At 42.6% G+C, this 17,565-nt stretch overlaps 2 protein-coding genes across 2 annotated transcripts; one reads left to right on the forward strand and one right to left on the reverse strand.

The window, feature by feature from the left end:
* Positions 1-1,891: 1,891 nt before the first annotated feature.
* LOC117424562 (diacylglycerol kinase epsilon) lies at positions 1,892-13,175 on the reverse strand. Its single transcript, XM_034041004.3, has 11 exons — positions 12,091-13,175; positions 10,997-11,156; positions 9,789-9,908; positions 9,168-9,311; positions 8,531-8,688; positions 8,278-8,326; positions 7,863-7,976; positions 7,029-7,100; positions 6,449-6,576; positions 5,668-5,779; positions 1,892-5,222 (listed from the first exon to the last, which is right to left on the reverse strand). Exons 1-11 carry the CDS (start codon positions 12,504-12,506, stop codon positions 5,034-5,036), a joined length of 1,662 nt encoding a protein of 553 aa, XP_033896895.1. The 5' UTR covers positions 12,507-13,175; the 3' UTR covers positions 1,892-5,033.
* A 412-nt stretch (positions 13,176-13,587) lies between these two features.
* LOC117424099 (uncharacterized protein C17orf67 homolog) lies at positions 13,588-16,716 on the forward strand. Its single transcript, XM_034040182.3, has 4 exons — positions 13,588-13,732; positions 14,819-14,919; positions 15,878-16,000; positions 16,430-16,716. The coding sequence occupies exons 1-3, from the start codon at positions 13,678-13,680 to the stop codon at positions 15,992-15,994; spliced, it is 273 nt and encodes a 90-aa protein (XP_033896073.2). The 5' UTR covers positions 13,588-13,677; the 3' UTR covers positions 15,995-16,000; positions 16,430-16,716.
* The last annotated feature ends 849 nt before the right edge of the window (positions 16,717-17,565 follow it).

Genomic DNA, 17,565 nt, shown 5'->3' on the forward strand with positions numbered 1-17,565 from the left:
TTTCTGTTTCTGAGACCTAATATACTTGTTGAACTTTTCCTATGTGTAGCAATGCCGACAGTTCCCCAAAATAAATCTCCATTGTCTCCCGTCTTTCTTGTTGAACCTATATAACAAAAAGGTGATAGATTCAAATTATTGTTGCATTACAAAGCGAATTAGAAATGATCGATGGTTCCTGAATAGCTGCCCCATTGAATTCCTATTATCATCTCTGACCGGTTGACTGCGTGGCCGCGCCTCCTCTTTCACCGCCCGCACCACCGACTGCTGTGAAGTGCCCCTCAAATAATTGCTTTTCTCTGTGCACTACCTCTTTTCTATATTTCAAATGCATAACATTAGTTTGTTTTCTCTCCCCGCTGGCTGTTTTGGGGAGGTGTGTTTCTGAAGAAGAAAAAAATGCGAAGCGTGGAATCGAGATTTTTTCCATGGGCGATTTGACAATGTGTCCGCACTGTGCTGCCTGACACATGCTCCAATCAGCACTGTCTGCAGGCCTTTGAGAACCGACCCGGGACCAAGCACTGGGACCATCTGGTGCCTCATGGCTCGCAGCGGATCCTCGCATTGTGCACAGCTGCAGGGAGTCACAGGGAGAGAGGGATGCGACTTTAGGAGTGCGTTATGCGGCTACGTTCAGTCAGTTAAATAGGACTACTATTACTACTACCATTACTCCAATAATAATAATATAATAATAATAATAATAATAATAATAATAATAATAATAAAATAATAATAATAATAATAATAATAATGTGTGTATATTATACATACTGCATTGTTATTGTAATACTGTTGATTATATTTTGAATGTATCTGTTTAATATATATATAATATTAATATGCTGTACGATACAACCCGATGTGCACCCCACGAGGTCAGAGAGGCAGCTTGTATCCATTTTACAGCACTTTTTAAAAAGAATGTTCTTATTAAAATATAACAATAGTTATAAGAGTATAACTGATTTTAATGTTGTGTCATGATCATCTGATACAAACTACTGATTCAAAAGAGATACCCGATGTTGCTCTATTACATTAATAACAGGTATGTGGAGTCACAGAAAACAGTTTGACTAACTTTAGAGCTTGTGAGTTCTGTGGTATCCTGGCACGACATCAGCCGCACGGGTCGAAGCTCAGCAAGGACCCAGAACTCTTAAACTCACCACAGGGTGCGGGGGAGCTGCAGATGCCAGGTCCAGTGATCGCTTTTACCTCGCTGTCACGTATTGATTTTCTCCGTCTGCGTCCATCCACGCTGGTCCCCGGGGGTATTAGTGATCTCGCAAGCGCCTCTGCGCACTCTCTTCTCTCACAGACGTGGGAACATCCATTTTATTCCACCTCGTTTCCCATCAGAGAATTCAAACCCATTTAACATCTACCCCACTGCAACCAGGCAGTAACACAACATTTAAAAAATAAATCACAGTAGCCTTACTCAAACATGTTGGTAACAATTTGTACCAGAAAACCTAGGTCTAGGTCTATTGTCAGCTATCTTAAAACATGCTCTGTACAGCTATACGGGAAAATAATCTAGCTTAGTGTAGTAAACATCCTACCCGTAACATATGCCAAAAATTATATTTTTTATTTCATTTCAATGGAGTAAATTGACCATTTATAATAGATTCAACGTTTCTTTCCTGTATAAAAGTTAATGTGTGTAACCTTGATGAGGAACTGAGATAAAGCAGCCCATTCCTGGAATCCAATCAATAAAGCATTCTCCAAATGAAAAAAAACATTTTGTGACGCATATTTCAATTGGCTGGATCCTTCAATGTTTGTTAGCTGCGTTATTCGGTCAGGCGATAACATTCTCCCAACAAACAAACAGAAAAAAAGCACAGTAAGAGTCAGAGAACGCACCCAATTTGGTCAAAAGGTCTCGTTTTATTACAGCTTTGAGTCACAAAACAAAACAATGTTATACCGTAAGCCACAGTCTTTCTTTGTGCAGTCAGAATTAGGAAAATGTTTCTTATTTATTTGTGGACCAGTGAACCTTGACACACTTACATAACTGAAGTTGTAGCTGTAAATCATTCACAGTTCATGTGTTTTACATTGAGCGATCGTTATCCTCGTACTTTCAACCACTTTTAGTGACCCCGTTTGTTTGAAAAAATACGTTCTACAGTATGTTTGTGTACTTGTACCTGCGATTATGGCTGGTTATTTATAATGAGAGTAAACATGTTAACGTGTGTAGCTGTTTATGCTACTTAGTACTGTAGTATAACTGGTAATTAGTATAATTATAACGAATTAGCATAATTAGAATTGTAATTACTGCAGCAGTATTGTGACTAATTGTAATCGAAGACTATCATTGGAACTGGAACTTCAGCAAACACCGCTGCTGTATTTGATTACAACGGATCCCAGGTCCGCTGGGAAATGCACATACCAGCAAGCTCCACCATGAAAACAAATACTGCAAGCGATCCAAGCATCAGTGCCAACAAATTCACAGAACGTGCACAAGCACACGTGTGCCGATTGGACTTCAGTGCATACAGACAAAACTAAACAACACTTCTAAAATTTAAATACAAAACGTCCTGCTTTGACTCATTTTGTAAAACGGTAAACAAAAGAACACAGTGCAAAAACGCATTATAAATAAGCTTTCTTTGCATTATGTAACAACAAGCAGTCTAGGAACAAGCAGAGACTCGTGAGTGTGTGTGTGTTTGAAGAGGGGGTTTGCTCCTGTCGTTACGATAGCGTCTACTGACAATCAGCCAGTAAACCAAAACACACTCGCCTCAGCTTTTACACTTACACAAATAATAAGCTACACTAGTTTTGAACAAGGAGACACGCAAACAGACAGAGGTCAACAATACAATTGTAAAACTCCTGTGTACCAAAAGCAGCAAACTCTAAAAAGGTACATCAAAATGGGAACAACTGATTAAAAAAAAATTGTAAATAAGCTGCTGGTAAATAAAGAAGTTCTTTCAAAAGTTCTGGAGCATCATGACTTCCGAACAGAATGTTCATACAAGAGGTTCCAAAGTGCCTCATTTGAAAATGAATTTGCATTCATTTTAAAATTAGGCACTTTGGAAATAAATATTATGCATATACAATAAATAACTATTACCATTACCATCCTAGAATATAAATCCCTCTCTAATGTATATACACAATTTGAGTTTTAAGAAATAGCATGTTTAGTCTCAAATGGAAACATCTTGTTCAATGTAAATAAGGTTAAAAGCTATTTTTGTTCTTTTTCAATTCATTTAAAATGATCTGTACATAACAGAGGATACTGCAATGTAAAAGCTTGCCTCGTACAATTAATAATGGACACAAACTATCATAAAAATATTTTTTTTTAAATGGACTGGGCAGTTAAAGTGCAAGTTCAAACCCAGGTAAACATTTACAAGCACAACAGAGAAACGAAAGCAAAAACTAAGATCAATCACAAGACTGCATCAGGCCTCTTTCCAGCGCCCCCAATGTGACCTGGCTGGGGTGCCATCTACTGGTAGCAGCGTGTAGTGCAATCTAGGAGCACACTGAGAAACACAATCCAGGAAACAGCTGAACAGACCACTCCTTATAAACAGTACACAATACACCACATAGACACGCTTAATAAAGGAACACTGAAGCGCGTTACTTTACCCCTTGAAAAGCTGCCGTCTAGTTTACTTACACGTCTACAGGTATTGCAATAAAAACGCAGGTAAGATGTCCCTACTTGTAGTAATGTCTTTACTGAAGTTACATTGCTTCTGCTCAATACAATTTACTGCACTTTGGTCCGCGTTGTTTCACACGGGAATGTTTTCACATTATTACCGGAGGAGCAGCCGTGCTACACTATGTCCTAGTGCCTGTTAATAGGGTAATCTTCAAATCTATGTTAAAGTACCACGATAAACGACCTCCTCAGAGTGTATTCTGTGTCCTTAACACAAACACAGTACGCAGCACAAATAACGAAGCTTAATAAACAAGCACGTCACGGTTTTATATTTGCATCGGAGAAGCGGCATGTGTTTCCAGAGCCAGGCAGTCAGGGAGTCACTGCCCTCTCATACAGAGCATCTCTCAATCAGAAAATCCCATGACATTCACAAGCCAAGTAAACACTGCACCGGTATTAACACCAGAACAATACTGGATGTATTGTCTGTGTAGATTATACCTACTGTCCTATCACGGTGGAACGATGAACGACAGCAAAGCTGACACACTTGTCAGAGCTAGGAAAAGAAACAGCCAGTGTGCTGAAATAAATAAAAGTAACTCCAGTTCAGCAGCGTAGCAGTACTGCCCTAGCAAACACTTCATGAAGTGTCTGTCTGTGTGGAAAAGCTACTGTTCTTTTAATACAACCACAGACTAAATTGTATTTCCCGATTCGGTCCTTGTCTCGCTTGTGAAGGCTTTAAGTTCTATAGTATTATAATATTGATGTTTTTCGTGATTTTTATTCTCATCATTATTATTTGTACTTGCCTACACAAAATTGGACAATTGTAAATTTCAATTAAACAGTTCAATTAAAAAGTTCAAAGTAAGACTGGGATTTCTGATCAAAGGGGCATTGCAACTGATATTTTAACTATGCAGCTGACCATAAAATCAAAAACACCATATGCCCCAGTCAGGGAACTGCTAGCTCGACAAAATGGTTATCGTTTGAGGTAACCGAGACCTACTTTATATTACAGGGCCACATATTTATCACTGCTTGTCAAAAGGCCAGCTTGACTGCTAGCTGGAATCCAAGCCCTGGAAAGCAATGAAGGAGTTTCAATACTGGAATAAAATGTATAATTAAAAACACAATCGCTTTGCTGTCACTGCCGTGCTTCTCAACGTAGCAGAACGAACACTGCATATAAAACGAATGATCTGGGAGTAGCATGCGTGTGAAAGCCTGGTCAGATCACTGCAATGTGTGGACATGTGTTCCTGCTCTATCACACACTCCAGTAACCCAGCTGTCTATATAAGCCCGTTGCACAGCGATGGCCGGGGCGGCGCTAGTCCTCCTGGTCTCTCAGCTCTGGCTCGGAGGCGCTGGAGGAATCGTCCTCTTCATCGTCGGTCTGCTCCCCGGTAGGGTACAGCATCAGCGCCCTGGTTTTGTGTGTGATGGTGATGGTGCACGGCCCCTGTGCCCAGGGCTCCCCGTCCACCTGCATCGGCATCTTGCCGCTTTTCAGGATCAGCTGCACGCAACAAAGACACAACAATACAGACCACTGATACTCTGTTTGGAGAATGATCCGTTGGCTGCATAGGTCTTCTTGTTAAATATTTAAATGTGGGAGTCACTTCCCTGTACAAGTTAACCCTTTCGTGCATGAAAGGGTTAATAAATATAATAAAAACATTACCATTGCTTTATATGGGGGAAGAAATGGCATCCGCCTTATATGAGGCTATCATGTATTTGCGTCTTCCATATGTCCCCATATAAAGACTAGAAGAGAGTTTTTTCAATCTGTCCCCCTATGAGGTCGTCATGCATGGAAGGGTTAAAAGTAATTTGAGGCTCTACAGTTTATATCATTTCATATTGAATATATTTCATTGTAATCAAAGCCACCAGAGGGAAACATTTTAAAACAACCCCCTGTTCAGTTCTCTGCAGTGGAATCACAGTATACCCACCCGGACTGTGTGTGCCTGCCCTATCCGCACAGGGTTAGCCAGCTTCACCTGAATCTGGGCACAGTGGAAAGATCCAAACACTCCGACAACTTCCAGTAAACCATCGTCGAGCCTGCGAGAAGACAACCGGACAACACTTACTCCCCCTCAACAATGAAACAATGCGTTTGTGTCTCTCTCTCTCTACCTGGAGGGTGGGTACGTCTCTCTCTCTACCTGGAGGGTGGGTACGTCTCTCTCTCTCTCTACCTGGAGGGTGGGTACGTCTCTCTCTCTCTACCTGGAGGGTGGGTACGTCTCTCTCTCTCTCTACCTGGAGGGTGGGTAAGTCTCTCTCTCTCTATACCTGGAAGGTGGGTACGTCTCTATCTCTCTGTCTGTCTGTCTGTCTCTCTCTAGCTGGAGGGTGGGTACGTCTCTCTCATGCTCTCTCGTCCCTGGAGGGTGGGTATGTCTCTCTCTCTCTCTACGTGGAGGGTGGGTACGTCTCTCTCTCTCTGGAGGGTGGGTACTTGTCTCTCTCTCTCTCTCTCTCTCTCTCTCTCTCTCTCTCTCTCTCTCTACCTGGAGGGTGGGTACGTCTCTCTCTCTCTCTCTCTCTCTCTGGAGGGTGGGTACGTCTCTCTCTCTCTATACCTGGAAGGTGGGTACGTCTCTATCTCTCTGTCTGTCTCTCTCTCTCTAGCTGGAGGGTGGGTACATCTCTCTCTCTCTGGAGGGTGGGTACTTGTCTGTCTCTCTCTCTCTCTCTCTCTCTCTCTCTCTCTCTCTCTCTCTCTACCTGGAGGGTGGGTACGTCTCATCCCCCATTCCTTCCCACAGACGGCAGCCTCCACCCCAGTACCCGATATTGAGCACGATGATCCCCTCCAGATTCGGGAGCTCCACTCTCTCCCCATCCAGTTCAAGCTGTAGAGACATTCAAACAGGGAGTGAGGTTCAGCATTCATTCTACACCTATCTGACAGCGAGAGCATTTACTGAAACAACACCATGTGATGTACTGTATATTATATAGTGAATATCATATCAGGGCCAGTGTGGGGCAAGTTGATATCTACCATCTACCCCACGATAGGCCAGAGTGGCTTCTATCTGCTCTAATCATGAGTGACAGCTTGTACTACACTATTCATAATGAACACCTGAAGAAAAATAACCAGAGTGAGGCTAATCTTAATGTGACCATCATTTCCATCTGATACAAGCGATCTGACACGAAGCGATCTGACATTATATTACCTGTTTCACCAATTAAAAGTATAACTGCTTTGTTTGAATGGTAACCTTCATGATAGGATACAACACTGCTCCTAACACATTTCAAAGGAGAGCAGCAGATCAGAGAGAGGCTGCCTTACCTCAATGAACTTGTCCAAGTCTTTGCATTCTTGAACTAAACAATCTTTGGTCCCGTAGAAAAAGTACACAGCCTATAAAGAAAAGAGCCCTCGTTATACGACTGGGAGAAAAGGGACGGAAATAAGACTCCCGCTCCATTCCTGGTTTTACTATGAGTTAATAAGACACTCGTGAGCTTGTTACCTATACACTGTGGCTAATCAAGCTCATAGTAGTAAAACCTGAAATGGATGAAACCGCTGTGCAATAGGAGTCTTATTTCCATCTCTGGAGAACAACAGGAAACATTATATTGTATGTAGTGTTGATGCAAAGAGATACAACAAATATTGTTTTTTACAATGCATGCTTATTGGATTGATTTGGCATGAAAAGCATCAGTTCTTACACTATTAACTAGCTGTGTCACTAGAGCCCACCCACTTCTACACAGCACTGCGATCCCTCTCTGGAAGATGGACAAATTGAGAATTGCAGCTGGCTATATTAAACAGTGTACACCTGCAGGGGGCAGACTTGCACAGGTTACCACTGTCCACCACTGTGTAAGAGCATAACGGCTATAGGCTAGCCCTCTACATTTATATGTATTGACTGACTTTTGTCCTTAAACCACCTTTTCAACGAGGGCAGGGGGGAATTAAACATGGCACCAAACTTTCACCCATCTTCTCCAAACTCTTCCACATTTCATATTGCATGTGTGGATGATCTGCTACACTGAACATTTGTTTTACTAATGCACTGCTTTTGACCAGCCTTGCGGTTCAACCTGTGCCTGGATCTGCTCCAGCAGGGAGGCCCTTTCTCTAGTGCACTGCTCAGCTCCTCACCTTGTTGAGGATCCTGCTTGAGAACAGCGAGGGGGTCTTCTCTCGGTGTGCATGGAAATTCAGAGCCATGAGAGCGTCTGGGCCCACAGAGAAGTAGTTATTCATCGTCAGAACCTGCGGACGACACAGCCGGACTCATTCTACTGGAAACAGACACACGCAGTCGAAGACACTGAGAAAGACTTCCAGTCGAAACGCACGTCAAAGAATTGTATACACGTTCTTCAAGTTTTACATATTCTACACGTTTTTATAGTTATTAAAATGCAGAACATACATCACCAGCATTAAAGCAAATACATTTACACTTAATAATGTCTGTCAGTAATAGTTCAGAGCTGCTTCAGGATACCCAGAACAGCTTAAATCAATTGCACTGTATATTTTGAAATATTTCTCCTTCTCTATGTCTTACCTTTGTTTTTCGAAAGCTGTATCCTTTGTTTGTAACCTGAACCTTCCACCTGCAGAGAATTGTGCCATTCCTTTAAAAATCTCAAAACAACAATAATAATAATAATAATAATAATAATAATAATAATAATAATAATAATAATAATAATAATAAATAAAGAAAACACACATACTAGGTTATTACGCAGTAAGAAATTCAATATTAGAAACATGTATATGAAATAAAGTAAGCCTTGAGAGACAAGCTCAGTTACCGGTCCAGTTTGACTGCCTCGGCTTCCATGATGTTCCTCAGGACCTGCTCCACTGGAATTTCCCCAGCATACCCGGCTCCCCAGCCCAGGGAGTTGGAGAGGTCATTTCCGGTTCCCAGGGGTAAGATTGTCACGTGGGGCACGTACTGCTCCTGCCCCTGGGGAAGACAATCAGAGGAGTGGCTGAGAAACAGCAAGTGGAGTGCTCTGCTTCCCTGCTGCTACGAACTGGCATGCTATTAGAACAGGCTTGCTCGGTCTGTTAGCAAAGCAGTGTAGAGCCTGTTCTGACTCGTCTGTCTTTAAACAGAACCACGTTTTCACTGCCTCCAGGTAACTTCCATTCAGTCCAGTAGGACATGTCAACACCGTTAAGCTAGTGTTTTCCAGTGTTATGGAAAGACATACATGTGATGACATTTTCAGAGCATCTGTTTAAATCTTATTTGTTAGTTTATATATTTATTCTTAAGTAATCATTTTTTTGAATTGACAGCAGCTGATCTTTTTCCCCTTGCACACGTCATTAGGCCATGCTGCATTCCCACACATCACAGCTCATTTCGTTATTCGTTTCATAACTGCACACCTCCGTCAGTGTGAATGTGGAGCAGCACCCCTCTCCTCCTCCTCCTACCTTTATCTTCATCTCGTCCACGGCATCCAGCACCCAGCCCACCGTGCCGTCACCCCCGCACACCAGCACCCGCACCGAGCCAGCGGGCAGGACGGTGCACAGCTGCAGGGCTTTGATCGGGGGCAGCTCAGACAGGTCAAACACCTAGCGGGGAAAAGAACAGATCATCGATCTTCAGAACTGCACCACGCTGGAGGACACTGAGAACAGAGAGATGGGTCCACATGCAGAAAAGCAAGTTCAATCAAAACTGCGTCTTACACTAGCTTCAGACCAGGTGGGCCACGAGTTTCACAGTTCTGCCCTGGAACCCTTTTCTCCAGCACGTGGGTTTTAGGTCTCATCAATTACAGACACAGCAGAAGAAACACCTCCCCAGAATCTGGCCCAGCTGAGCTGTATAGTTTCTTATAGTGGAAACTCATAGGGCGGTGACTGCTACTGCAGCCCCCCTTCTCCAAGAAGCAGTGCAATTATTTAACACCATCGATTACTGAGCATGTTAAGTGCTGCTAGAATGTATTTAACGGTATGGTTAATGTGGTCTCGCACACACACACACTACAGACAGAAAGACGAGGTGATCTGCTGATCAGGCAGACACAGTAGAGGAGTGCTGACCTGCACTGGATTCAGAAGACTTTTAAACTCCCCCAGCAGCTCCTCTCCCATGTTGTTTCCGCTCCGGGTATTGGCCAACACTATTACTGGAGTCCAGTTGGGGCCGCACATCGAGGCTAGCTGCCATTGGAAAAAAAAAAACAGAAGACAACATTTCAATGCAGGAGCAATGGAACAAACTAAGATCAGGGTGCTATCCACACATTGTTATCCAGGGATGGAAGCATAGCGGTTTGATCCATTCCAGGTGTTGCTAAGAGTTTAATAAGATACACCTGAGCTTGTACACTGGCTAATAAAGCACATAGTAAATCCTGCAATGGTTTTAAATACTGTGCAGACTAATTATACTGTAGAGTGACTAGATCCCTGTATATATATATATATATATATATATATATATATCCTACATCCCTTACCATGCTGATACGATTCTCTACCTACACCACATCCCAGGATCTCCATCTCTGGAGCATAACATGCATCACCAGTCCTGCTTTCCGGGTTGCATTTGCATAGTGAAATGATTGTAATCCCTGGAATGACCTGAAAGCAGCTTCACTCAGTGAATGATTAACAGAAGCGGAAACTCAGATAACGAGGGGGGGGAGGGGGGGGGGGGGGGAGCAGGCATTGTGGTTTCTGCACCAGTATTTGCAAGCTGAGATTTTTGCCACCCACGGAGCATTCTGAACCCTATTTAACTCAACCGCTGAGTCTATTCAAAACCATGAAGTGGCTATCAGCAATGGCTCTATTGAGAGCAGCCCAAACTCCTAGCAGCCCAAACTCCTAGCTTGCTGGGGATCTTTGTAAAAGTGTCCCACAAAAGCATGGGAAAGCATGTTAAAAACAAGGCAAACCATGTGGATCTATGGGAAATGCATAACCATGGGAAAACTGAAAAATGACTGTGCAAATATACCCTGGTAAACTTTCATAAGGGACAGCACACAGAAAACACCAAAGCCACGATGAACACTGTCCTGATACTGCACCACAGGCTCCAGTGTGGGATCAATAGTACAGCAGCTACACATTTAATAGGATTACAAGCTATGTGGAATACAGCATGTGAGCTGGAGGTATCGTTCTGTAAGTCTCTTAACCACGCAATCCTCTAGACACCGCAGTGCCCAGTTCCTTCTCAACAGCTGGGATCACCCACACAAACACCACGCTGTAAAGGACAAGGGGGCGCGAGTTACCGTCCCGTAGTCATCGCTGGGGCCCCTGCTCCGCTGGTTTATGCTGTGCAGGTAGTGAGGAGGGATGATCAGGTTCCTGAATTCACCCAAATCACACTTCCCACTGTCTGACAGGCTGGGCTTGCAGTCATCATGGACGGTACTCTGGCACCAAATACACCTGGAAGGAACACCAGAGGGAAACACAAAGGGGTTCAGCATTAGAATCAGACGGCCCTTTCTTAAAACTGCTTTTGCCCCAAGACACTGCTTAACAAACTCACAGCCAGTTTCACAGAACTGAAGTAACATTAGGTAATACAGGGATGGAAATAAGACTCCCACTGCATAGCAGTTTGATCCATTCCTGGTTTTACCGAGTTTAATACGACACAGCTGAGCTTGTTACCTGTAAACTGTGACAAATCAAGCTTGCATTAAAACCTGGAATGGGTGAAGCGGCTATGCAATGGGAGTCTGATTTCCATCCCTGATGTCATAATTCATGCCCATTCGAGGATTCATCAAAACTGGCGCCTCTTTCATCAGAAAAGACCCTTGCCAAAGTTTCATGACAATCTCATGAGGGGTTCTCAAGATGTAGATGTAGTGCTCTTTATTGCAGGGCTGTGTTGATTTGCTTGCACCTGTGATAATGAGACTCTAGCCTCGTCCCGGCTTAGATTAAACCCAGCAGCGACTAAATGTACTTTCAAAGCGAGTGTATCACAAGCGCAGCCCAGTCCATACAGAGCAGCACTCTGGAACAGACAATGACATCCTATTCGCACAGAATGCACGACCAACTAAACTAGCAAGGCTGCGCAAGTAATACAAATGCACAGAATGAACGTGTGATGCACGTTGTTATTATTATTATTATTATTATTATTATTATTATTATTATTATTATTATTATTATCGTACTTTTAAAAAAGTACTATAATCCCGTTTTCTTTTACTGCTGTACAACTGCACATTATTGTTTATTATTATTATTATAATTATTGCAATAAAAAGAAACGTGTGTTATAATCATGTTTCGTTTTAGTACAACTGCACTTGATGATGATGATTATTATTATTATTATTATTATTATTATTATTATTATTACCTGAAATCGCAGAGTTTCGGCTGAGAGCCACACTGCTGTTTGCAAACCGCGCAGTAAGCACACAGGGGCACGTTCCCCCGGACCCACTGATGGGGCAGCGAGCCGTCCCGCTGAGCGGCGCTCATGACCTCCTTGCATGCCAGGCTCGTGTCTGCCTTCTGCAGGCAGGCCTCGTCCACGCACACCCCGCAGCAGTGACAGAAGGCGCCCTGGAGAATGTGCTGCGAGCACACGCAGCAGCAGGTGGGCTTGCTGAACAGGTCCCTGTAGCGCCAGCCGTGCTTCTTACTTTTTCTCAGAATGTCCTTGATGACCATTTTTCGCTTGGACCTCTGCACGCTGCACCACAGCGTTATCACCACTGGCAGGATCACCGCAAACACTGTCCAAGCGAATAAATTCCACTCGTCCGACATGCTACTAGCAGATGCAACTTCCTCGCCCGCTGCCTCCGTCCTACTCGCCAAAATGACTTGATAACTGACGACCGTAGAACCAATGCGCCGGTTATTAATGCGTCCTGTTCGGTCGGGCTGCTCCGGGTATTTTATGTATAATCTCTGTATAATCTACCTTCCGCATGATCTCAATTTAGCATTAGACATTGCACGAAAACACAAGCCGCCCGTCCGGTTTCTAAACGCACTTGTGTCCTATCATAAATAATATCCATACATGCTGACAATCCAGTTCAAAATGTACTGCTAGGCATGATGAATGCGACATTGTATAACATTGCGTATGTGTTCTGAGCTAGGCAACACGATGCCCTGAATAAAATATGTTACACTGTTACCGATTTATTTTAATAGTCTCACACGTAAAACAATGTCTAAGCGCCAAGCTACTGTACTCTTACATACAGCATCCTCCCACTGCTCCACTGTCATGACGGAAACGGAAATAATAACGTCAGTGTTTGTGGTGAAAATATTGCTGAGTTCTGGAGCCAATGCAAGAGAGAGCGGCCGAAAGCAAGCAACCCGCTGCGGTGGCTCTATCAACCAAACACCGCCAGGCAAGAAAGCGCAGTTTGGAAATGTTTCCCACGCACACAGTAAAAAAATCACAGCCCCACAAGAGGGCCGGGATCTGAAACACGTTCATTTGCCAAACGTTTTACAAAGTGTATATAGTTTTAGCAGACGATGTGCTATAGTCACGTGACATTTCTTGTTATCAGATAGTTTGTGTGGGATGGACATTGTGTAACACTATACTGTTTAGTTAGTCTTATATACCTATGTACTGTATTATGAAAAACAACATCTGGTAAAGGGTGCACCTTAACACCCAATGTGTAAGTATTTCATACACAGGCCAGTTGCTAAAATATTTGAACCTTTCCATAAAATGTAGCACACTGCAAACACAAACACACACACATGCACACACAATTGCAGCTTGTATGAATACATCCCTTAGTGCAGTGAACAGTGTAAGGGAGAGATCCTTGAAGCAGATGTATTCAGTCATGTGTCAGACTGGTCTCCTGCTGACGTAGGAGCTTCAAGTGCCCCTTCCTCGTCCCCCCAGGCTTGTTGTTCATTTTGGGGCAGCTGGCTGAGGGAACAGGACGGATCTGAGATGAAGAAGGTGGTGCTGTTTTGTCTGTGTTTGGTCCTGCTGAGCATCTTTACAGGTAAGGTTCCAGTGTGCGGTGGACTGTTCTTCTGTTGGGATAATCATGTCTGTCACATTTATAATAGATTTTAAAACACTCTGCAGGGAAGAATTCATGCAGGTATCAAAGAGCAGTTCTAAAACAGCAGAAGAGCGGTCCTCCTGCATTGTGTGATGTTTGTATTCAGGGAGTAAGGCTGTGGTTAATGTCACTGTGATGGGAGTTTGTATCACTGTAAGTTTCTGTTATGTTCCTCGTGTGAAGAGAAGAAGCAGTCATTTCTATTGTGGTTTCCATTCATGAGAGTTCCCTGCGTTGTCTGTATTAATTACAGTGTGGTCACTGATAGGTAAACAGTGATACAGATCACAAGCAGGGTGGAATAAAAAAAGAAAATTCAAGGACATCAAATCTTACAACATCCTGAACCTCCAAAGAAAAGTGTGCACCTCTTTCTTCCAAAAGGAATAATAAAAAACAAAACATGTTATTATTTCAAATAAAAATAAAAAAAACTAGATGTGCATTAAGTTTGATTTTAAATTTATTGTTGTTTGTTTTTGGTTGACAGGATTAGTCTTGTGCTGTGTTAGTCACCTAAAGTGTATTTAAACATGGTATTCTATCAGAATTTTCTCATTCAATGTCTTGTCTTTAGCGATACAGGCACAATAACAATCAGAAATCCATTTTACTCATAACAATCTAAAGACATAAACCAACAGCAACGTCTCTGTCTTGCATTATGTAACTCTGCGTCTGAAATGAATGACTCTTAGGAGAAATCTCATATCGTTAACACAAATATTTACCGAGGGTCTGGACCCAATGAATCCTGATGCTTATGTGCCACGTTGCCCCTGGTTTGAGGTGTGCTGACACATGCAGTTTCATTTCAAATCCACTCAGCAGCCTTGCCGTCTTCCAATCATATCCTCACAAACCCAAGATCCCCAGGGAGCAGGGAGATATGAATGGGCACTTTGTTGGTGGATTGAAAAACAAGGCATAACAGTGCTTCTGCTATTAGTCTATGGGAAAATAAAATGATATTAGTGGGACTGTGCCGTAGCCTGCAGTGAAACGTTCTCCTCTTGTGCCCAGATGCTTCGCCCATTCTGGAGGAACAAAAAGCAAAACAACTGCTTAGAAGCAAGCGCCAGGACAGACCCAGGAAAGCTGGCCACCCAGATGAACCAATGAGGGTAATCTGCCTGCTGTTTCTTATTACAACCAGCGGTTAGATTTGAATTGAATGCTAGATTCATGTACGTAGGCACTTTGGAAAAACTGTAACACTTTACATTGTGTCTCTAATTACAGTGTATTTACATAGTTGTTACTAAGTAAATACAGGTGCACTTACACATAACTACAATGTTATTATGCATAGTTACAATGCACTTCATGTGGAAATCTCTGTGCATGTAAAGCATGGTAAAGTACACATTTTAAAACGTCTCCATTTCTTAATGTACAACTGACTGCAAAGCACTAATCATTAGAAATGATATTATTAATAACACTAGGCACTGTGCAACAGTACAGATGTATTCTTAAATGCCACAAACCCTCATGTGTGATATGTTTCAGGGAATACAGTCAATAGCCCAGAGGATTTTATTGAGTGAATGAAAGAGAATGAACTGAAACAGAGTCTGTCTGTCAGTCGGGTCGGGTGATAAAGGTATAATGGAGATTGAGGTTTTATTTGAGAAACAGTTCTCTCCCACCTGGTAATATTTTGAATAGTTTTTATAAAAACTATATACTGTTTTTCGTCTTTCTATTCAAGACTGAATTTGGATTTTTCATCTGCACTGTTATAGCTTGCCTGTCATTAATCACTGCACCATTGTACTGTAATTCACTGGATGCGACCCCCCCCCCCCCCCCCCCCCTCCTGCATGCTGAAGTGCGTTTACCCCAGAGGACAGAGAGGGAACTTTTTTCAAATGTTCTTCGTTGGTTCTTTTAAAGGATATATTCGGCTACCTTTTACTTTTTTTAACAATGGCATTGCAGGTTTTAAGTTTCATTAAAAACTCTTAACCATAACCCTTATCTATTGATTAGATGTTCTCAAGTCATTCTGAATCTTTGCTAAGGAACATCTCTGTATATACTAGCTCTTTAAAAATATTTCCGTTCCTTTGCCCACAGGAGTACTTGCTGCACCATCAGAGGCTGGAGCAGAGGTCTGAGGAGACGTTCCTGGAGCACTGGCTGAACCCCCACTGCTTCCCTCACTGTAACAGGAACCTGGTGCACCCTGTGTAGAGAGAGGTAGGAGCATTCACACAGAGCACGGCCGTCACAAAGAGCCATGCACCTCTCACCTCCTCACCAGCCTCGTTAAACCACTTCATCAACGACAGTGCAATCTTTCCCAAGACAACCTTTAAAACTGTTTCAGCTGCTGTGTTTAGTTGAAACAAGTTCAAGTTTCTCTCGTGGAGAAGTGCACACTCTTTTTTTAACTTTTCTAACCTGTTAATTATTAATAATACATTCTTGTATATGTAACATGGGTGTAAAGTTGCCTTTTAAAAAGGTGCAATTACAATATCCAGCCACCAAGTGGCACTAGGCACTAAGTAAACTCCCCCTTTAAAAAAGAGGTGACTACTAACAGTGCAGGGCCAGTTACTTTGCTACGCTGCACATTTCCCCAGACAGCTCCTCTTCACCATGTTTTTATTTCTTCTTTTTCAGGATCAGACAGTGCTGAGGGAGATGATCTGGGAAGGAGGACCTGCTCATGCAATAAAAGCAGCTTTCATGCTCAATTACCTTTTAAAAATGCCAACTGCTGTGAAACAGTGCAGCCTTCTTTGCAACAAGCCTGTAATGCTGTTATAAAAAGCAATCCTTAGACAGTGCTTATGTAAGCAGAATCGGAGATGTGAAGGTGCATCAAGGGAAGCACCTCAAGCATGCTGTGTTTTATATACTATTTTAATGCTGTTATATATTAAACGCTTGAGCACATTTATGAGCAAGTAACTTGCTATTCATTTTTGTTGGTAATGCTGAATCATTTCATAGCAACTATTTCTTGTATTTCAGATTATCTGCTCCAGATCCGCTGGTGATTAAACTAGATATGAATTGAAATCTTTTGCATGAAAATGAATGAATAAAACATGATGTCTGTTGATTCACCTATTTACCGGTGCATGTTTTACTGGAGACTCGTGTCTGAAGAGAACAGAACAGAGCTGGACTGGGGTGGATGGTTTTACACAATGCTGTATCTAAATACCTCTGGTGTTGTAACACCAGTCCCCTCTTAAACAGCCCCCTCAGCGCAAGCATTTATAGACTATCAGAGCGCACGTGTCACCTTTTGCATTCCACAACACAGGACAGAGAAACCCCGTTCCTGACACTGTCAGTTTTTACCGTGCTGCAATCTCCGTATCAGCACGGCTGATCATCTGCTTTCATAAATCCTACCTGAGACAGCTCTTGGAATTCCATTCCACTGCAAAGTCCATTCAGAACAGTGACATCACAATCATCAAAGTTCCGCAGTCACTTGACAGTGTTCTCTTCATCAACTGAAACTGACAATGGACTAAATAAAGGCTGGTAATGACTAGGAAACAAACAGTGCCGGGTTACTCGTGTATGAATAATAAATCGCATATACCAGTTGCAGCTCTAGGGTCCTGGGGCTTTGCCATCACACACGTGTGTGAATTGCACACCGCAGTGTCACTTCTAGCACATCTGTTATACATACGAAGGGGAACCGTTTGGTACTTGCAGAACAATATAAACACCACTTCTGATCTCCAGTATTCAAAATAATAGTACTACTTTAGCAATAAACAGAGGTCGAGTGT

The sequence above is a fragment of the Acipenser ruthenus genome, chromosome 19 (assembly GCF_902713425.1).
Source record: "Acipenser ruthenus chromosome 19, fAciRut3.2 maternal haplotype, whole genome shotgun sequence".
Lineage (NCBI taxonomy): Eukaryota > Metazoa > Chordata > Actinopteri > Acipenseriformes > Acipenseridae > Acipenser > Acipenser ruthenus.

Bases quoted from the DNA above. Each gene is read 5' to 3' on its own strand.
- LOC117424099 (XM_034040182.3), top strand. From the start codon at position 13,678: ATGAAGAAGGTGGTGCTGTTTTGTCTGTGTTTGGTCCTGCTGAGCATC. The intron at 13,733-14,818 runs GTAAGGTTCCAG...TCTTGTGCCCAG, and splicing joins CCTGCTGAGCATCTTTACAG to ATGCTTCGCCCATTCTGGAG. The intron at 14,920-15,877 runs GTAATCTGCCTG...CTTTGCCCACAG, and splicing joins ACCCAGATGAACCAATGAGG to GAGTACTTGCTGCACCATCA.
- LOC117424562 (XM_034041004.3), bottom strand. From the start codon at position 12,506: ATGTCGGACGAGTGGAATTTATTCGCTTGGACAGTGTTTGCGGTGATC. The intron at 9,312-9,788 runs GTCAGCACTCCT...TTTCCCCGCTAG, and splicing joins GTCTTCTGAATCCAGTGCAG to GTGTTTGACCTGTCTGAGCT. The intron at 5,780-6,448 runs GTAGAGAGAGAG...GTCTTCTCGCAG, and splicing joins GAGACGTACCCACCCTCCAG to GCTCGACGATGGTTTACTGG.